Raw genomic sequence first — 6,024 nt, forward strand, 5'->3', positions numbered from 1 at the left:
TCCGCGTGTCTAGTTGTCTTAAAAGCACGGTAAAGGTCAATCTTAGTGATTTCGTTGAGTCAAGGCACCGTAGCGTAACAAATACCCTACTGACAATCATAAACCGGTTGGTCTCCATTTCATAGCTGCATGTCTGGAGGAACGATGTTGCGTTAAACCGAAAAGTACCACGGCTTTAAATGGTCATAATAATAAGCGAATTGATTTGCCTATATGACAGTGTACTAGACTCTGGTCCAGAATCAAGCTCGTAACAATGATGCATCAATCGGTGAGTGGAACATTTTTGTTCCAACAAACAAGTGAAAAACATTTGTAACCATGGGGAAAGCAGGTGGCTACATTCTAGTGCGGTCTATTGGATACATTTGCATCCACTTTTTACCCACTGATTTAGACGTGAAGTAGGCCTATTGTAATGTAGACTGTGCTGGATGCAAATCATGCCATTCCCAGCGATGCATATCAGTAGCACCGACTGCAGGCGCACTGTAACCTAATGCGCAACAACAGAACCCACAGGAAGAGGGTTTCAACAGGAAGAGGGTTTCAACAGGAAGAGGGCTTCAACAGGAAGAGGGCTTCAACAGGAAGAGGGCTTCAACAGGAAGAGGGCTTCAACAGGAAGAGGGCTTCAACAGGAAGAGGGCTTCAACAGGAAGAGGGCTTCAACAGGAAGAGGGCTTCAACAGGAAGAGTTGAAGAGGGCTTCAACAGGAAGAGGGTTTTTAGCTGTAACACTCCACAGTAGTAACCAGTCATTCCGGAACTGACGTTTTAAGTAATATACCATCAATCAAATCAAAGTTGTGTACACAGTTTCGCTGATGTCATAGCGGGTGCAATGAAATGCTGACGTCACTAGCTCCAAACGGTGCAGTTTAACGTCAACACAAGTACACAAATAATCACACGAAAACAACAAGAAATCAAGAAATGTTGTAACTAATCCAATTAACAGCCCAAACTAGCTTTTGGATTACTGTTACAGTGCTATCGGTACATATCCATACACCGGCTGAATAGACACTAGATATAGCCTACTGAAAACGGTATGCACAGCAGTAGAACTGTTAGTGAGCTATGTCAAGAATCCAGTGTATAAATTGAGTTTTTCAAATTTCTGTTTTGAATTTGACTGCCGATCTAATATTCAAAATAATTTTCTGCTGAAGGTGATAATACTAGAAACTTTATGAGAGAAATGATGTAATAAACAACACCCACCACAAGAAGAAGAAGAATACTGCACAATGTGACTGGGAACCTAAAACAGGATGATCCCGTGTCAGTCGGTGTCATCTTGCACGTCAAACCCCAAAATGCTGTGACGTTTTTGGTCGCTTAACCTTTTGTGCTCTAAACGTTTCATACGAGACTGTATATGTCTTTGTCATTCACTGACACTCAGGACTCGGAAATAGAAGAATGAAGACAAGATGGCGGTTTGAGGTAAATCTGTTGACTCCTTGTTAAACTGGGCAGTGGGCAGCAGTCTGTGACGGGCGTGGAGAGTGCAGATGACGCCAACAGTTACTGGAGGATTCGGGGGGAAAGCCCGACGGGACCTGCCAACGCGGCGTGCCCATCCAGTGTGTATAGGCCGTCCGCATCACGCACATGACCACGGGACGCAACCTCCACACACACCACTTTAGCTCGCCGCTGTCCAACAACCAGGTGAGAGAGGCAGTGGGAATACACACACACACACACACACACACACACACACACACACACACACACACACACACACACACACACACACACACACACACACACACACACACACACACACACACACACACACACACACACACACACACACAATTCTAGCTAGTCACTGTCCAACAACCAGGTAATAGAGGCAGGGGGAATACACACACACACAATTTTAGCTAGTCACTGTCCAACAACCAGGTAACAAACACACACCACTTCCCTTCAATGCTGTCTATCAACCTGACATCGTCCCATTCTCTTTCTCCAGGAGGTGAGTGCGTTCGGCGAGAACGGCGAGGGGGATGACCTGGACGTGTGGCGAGTGCAGTGCGACGGCTCCATCTGGGAGCGGGACGAGGCGGTGCGCTTCAAACACGTGGGCACCGACGCCTTCCTGAGCGTGACGGGCGAGCAGTACGGCAACCCCATCCAGGGGCAGAGGCATGGGCACTGCCAACCAGAACAACTACTGGAAGGCTATGGAGGGTGTGTTCATTCTCCCCAGCCAAGAACCGCTGAGACACAATCACGAAGAGCTCTGGTGACATCGTCAAGCTAACGAGACGCCATCACGAAGAGCTCTGGTGACATCGTCAAGCTAACGAGACGCCATCACGAAGAGCTCTGGTGACATCGTCAAGCTAACGAGACGCCATCACGAAGAGCTCTGGTGACATCGTCAAGCTAACGAGACGCCATCACGAAGAGCCCTGGTGACATCGTCAAGCTAACGAGACGCCATCACGAAGAGCTCTGGTGACATCGTCAAGCTAACGAGACGCCATCACGAAGAGCTCTGGTGACATCGTCAAGCTAACGAGACGCCATCACGAAGAGCTCTGGTGACATCGTCAAGCTAACGAGACGCCATCACGAAGAGCTCTGGTGACATCGTCAAGCTAACGAGACGCCATCACGAAGAGCTCTGGTGACATCGTCAAGCTAACGAGACGCCATCACGAAGAGCTCTGGTGACATCGTCAAGCTAACGAGACGCCATCACGAAGAGCTCTGGTGACATCGTCAAGCTAACGAGACGCCATCACGAAGAGCTCTGGTGACATCGTCAAGCTAACGAGACGCCATCACGAAGAGCCCTGGTGACATCGTCAAGCTAACGAGACGCCATCACGAAGAGCCCTGGTGACATCGTCAAGCTGCTGCGTCACGATGAGCTCTGACGTCATGACGAGCTCTTGACGACGTCACAATGAGTGCCGATGACATCATCGGACATCGTCACATAATATGCTTCGTCCGAAACGGAACCCTTTTCCCTATTCTATAACATATACCCACATGACTCTGATCAACAAAAAAATAATGCACTAAGATAGAATAGGGAGCCGCGTCAGACTGCAGGATGACACTGATGCAGCCACCTGGGTCAAGATGGCGCCTATGACTTTATGACATTCTTTCGTATACCCGTTAGCCAACCGGGAACAACTTTCGATGACTATTGACTACTGAATATAGGCTTACGTTAGGAGCGTCCGGCTCTGTGCAGTCGGTCTCTGGTGCCGGGATCAGACAGGGAGATGAGAAGGTTGTCCGACGATGAGAATCGGTTGACGTTTTTGAATTTGACACATCTCTGAACAAAATGGGATTGAAGAATTTGGCTTTGGTTAGTTTGAGGGAGAATGTGGTAAGGCAGTTGCTCTGCTCTGATATCAGAGGTATTAGCACCTGCCCGCAGGGGGGGGGGGGGATCTATGGGAAACACTGCCATTTCCAGGTGAATCTACTGTGCCTGTCTACTCCTTAGCGACCGACATCCTGATGGTAATAAAAACATTGTCTGGATTTTTCACTTCCTGTAGCTGCTGTGCTCACACCTTTACCTCTAGCTGCTGTGCTCACCCTTTACCTCTAGCTGCTGTGCTCACCCTTTACCTCTAGCTGCTGTGCTCACACCTTTACCTCTAGCTGCTGTGCTCACCCTTTACCTCTAGCCGCTGTGCTCACCCTTTACCTCTAGCTGCTGTGCTCACCCTTTACCTCTAGCTGCTGTGCTCACACCTTTACCTCTAGCTGCTGTGCTCACCCTTTACCTCTAGCCGCTGTGCTCACCCTTTACCTCTAGCCGCTGTGCTCACCCTTTACCTCTAGCCGCTGTGCTCACCCTTTACCTCTAGCTGCTGTGCTCACACCTTTACCTCTAGCTGCTGTGCTCACACCTTTACCTCTAGCTGCTGTGCTCACCCTTTACCTCTAGCTGCTGTGCTCACCCTTTACCTCTAGCTGCTGTGCTCACCCTTTACCTCTAGCTGCTGTGCTCACCCTTTACCTCTAGCTGCTGTGCTCACACCTTTACCTCTAGCTGCTGTGCTCACCCTTTACCTCTAGCTGCTGTGCTCACCCTTTACCTCTAGCTGCTGTGCTCACACCTTTACCTCTAGCTGCTGTGCTCACCCTTTACCTCTAGCTGCTGTGCTCACACCTTTACCTCTAGCTGCTGTGCTCACCCTTTACCTCTAGCTGCTGTGCTCACCCTTTACCTCTAGCTGCTGTGCTCACCCTTTACCTCTAGCTGCTGTGCTCACACCTTTACCTCTAGCTGCTGTGCTCACACCTTTACCTCTAGCTGCTGTGCTCACCCTTTACCTCTAGCTGCTGTGCTCACCCTTTACCTCTAGCTGCTGTGCTCACCCTTTACCTCTAGCTGCTGTGCTCACCCTTTACCTCTAGCTGCTGTGCTCACCCTTTACCTCTAGCTGCTGTGCTCACCCTTTACCTCTAGCTGCTGTGCTCACCCTTTACCTCTAGCTGCTGTGCTCACCCTTTACCTCTAGCTGCTGTGCTCACCCTTTACCTCTAGCTGCTGTGCTCACCCTTTACCTCTAGCTGCTGTGCTCACCCTTTACCTCTAGCTGCTGTGCTCACACCTTTACCTCTAGCTGCTGTGCTCACCCTTTACCTCTAGCTGCTGTGCTCACCCTTTACCTCTAGCTGCTGTGCTCACACCTTTACCTCTAGCTGCTGTGCTCACACCTTTACCTCTAGCTGCTGTGCTCACCCTTTACCTCTAGCTGCTGTGCTCACCCTTTACCTCTAGCTGCTGTGCTCACACCTTTACCTCTAGCTGCTGTGCTCACACCTTTACCTCTAGCTGCTGTGCTCACCCTTTACCTCTAGCTGCTGTGCTCACACCTTTACCTCTAGCTGCTGTGCTCACACCTTTACCTCTAGCTGCTGTGCTCACACCTTTACCTCTAGCTGCTGTGCTCACCCTTTACCTCTAGCTGCTGTGCTCACCCTTTACCTCTAGCTGCTGTGCTCACGCCTTTACCTGTAACAATGACATCACATTTAGACACCACCTACTGTAAGGCCTTTCCCCCTGGCAACATGACTCACCTGACTTGCTTTTGGGAGTGTTTTTTTTATTGTGTTTAGACTTAATTTATGTTTGAATGTCGGGAAAGGATATTGTTTATTTGTATGAGGGAAGATTATTATTATTATTATTATTATTATTATTATTATTATTAGGGAAGACCAGGTGGTAGAAGTTATTTGGAACACAATTTTCAAGGCTGTTTATTTTTAGTTCTCTGCCGTTTTCATTGTGGGTCATCGGGGAGGATATTTTCTAGTCTGTAATATAGAGCCTCAACTCCATTATGATATCATGAAACACCTTCGTTTGGGCTCGTTGCTCTTTCGACGATGAATCACAATTAATAAAGACATTTTGTTTCTGTGCCTAGGTCCCAAGGAATATTCTCTAGTGTTGCAATTCACACCTATAGGCTACTGCACACATCCACACACTATTGGACAGAACACACTCATGTAATGACATAGAAGTCATGTACTCTTGCAATAACAGGGCAAAGACGAGACGTCGTCAAAGCTGGAAAAAATGTCACAAGACGGAAAGATAGAGAGCGTAAAACAGGACCAAGCTCATATTGGTCCAGTACCCTGGGCGGCAGGGTAGCCTAGTGGTTAGAGCATTGGACTAGTAACCGGAAGGTTGCAAGTTCAAATCCCCGGGGTGACTAGAGGACTAGGGCATGGGGGGTGACTAGAGGACTAGGGCATGGGGGGTGACTAGAGGACTAGGGCATGGGGGTGACTAGAGGACTAGGGCATGGGGGTGACTAGAGGACTAGGGCATGGGGGTGACTAGAGGACTAGGGCATGGGGGTGACTAGAGGACTAGGGCATGGGGGTGACTAGAGGACTAGGGCATAGGGGGGTGACTAGAGGACTAGGGCATAGGGGGGTGACTAGAGGACTAGGGCATAGGGGGGTGACTAGAGGACTAGGGCATGGGGGGGTGACTAGAGG

At 49.2% G+C, this 6,024-nt stretch overlaps 1 protein-coding gene across 1 annotated transcript in view; it reads left to right on the plus strand.

The window, feature by feature from the left end:
- The window catches only part of sdf2l1 (stromal cell-derived factor 2-like 1), a 6,137-nt gene extending 704 nt beyond the window's left edge, over positions 1 to 5,433 (plus strand). The window contains 4 exon segments of the mRNA XM_046348172.1: positions 1,486 to 1,549; positions 1,552 to 1,680; positions 1,991 to 2,160; positions 2,162 to 5,433. Of these exon segments, the coding sequence (XP_046204128.1) occupies positions 1,486 to 1,549; positions 1,552 to 1,680; positions 1,991 to 2,160; positions 2,162 to 2,267 (469 nt within the window). The 3' untranslated portion in view covers positions 2,268 to 5,433.
- Positions 5,434 to 6,024: the final 591 nt, after the last annotated feature.

The sequence above is a fragment of the Oncorhynchus gorbuscha genome, linkage group LG04 (genome assembly GCF_021184085.1).
Source record: "Oncorhynchus gorbuscha isolate QuinsamMale2020 ecotype Even-year linkage group LG04, OgorEven_v1.0, whole genome shotgun sequence".
Taxonomy (NCBI): Eukaryota; Metazoa; Chordata; class Actinopteri; order Salmoniformes; family Salmonidae; genus Oncorhynchus; species Oncorhynchus gorbuscha.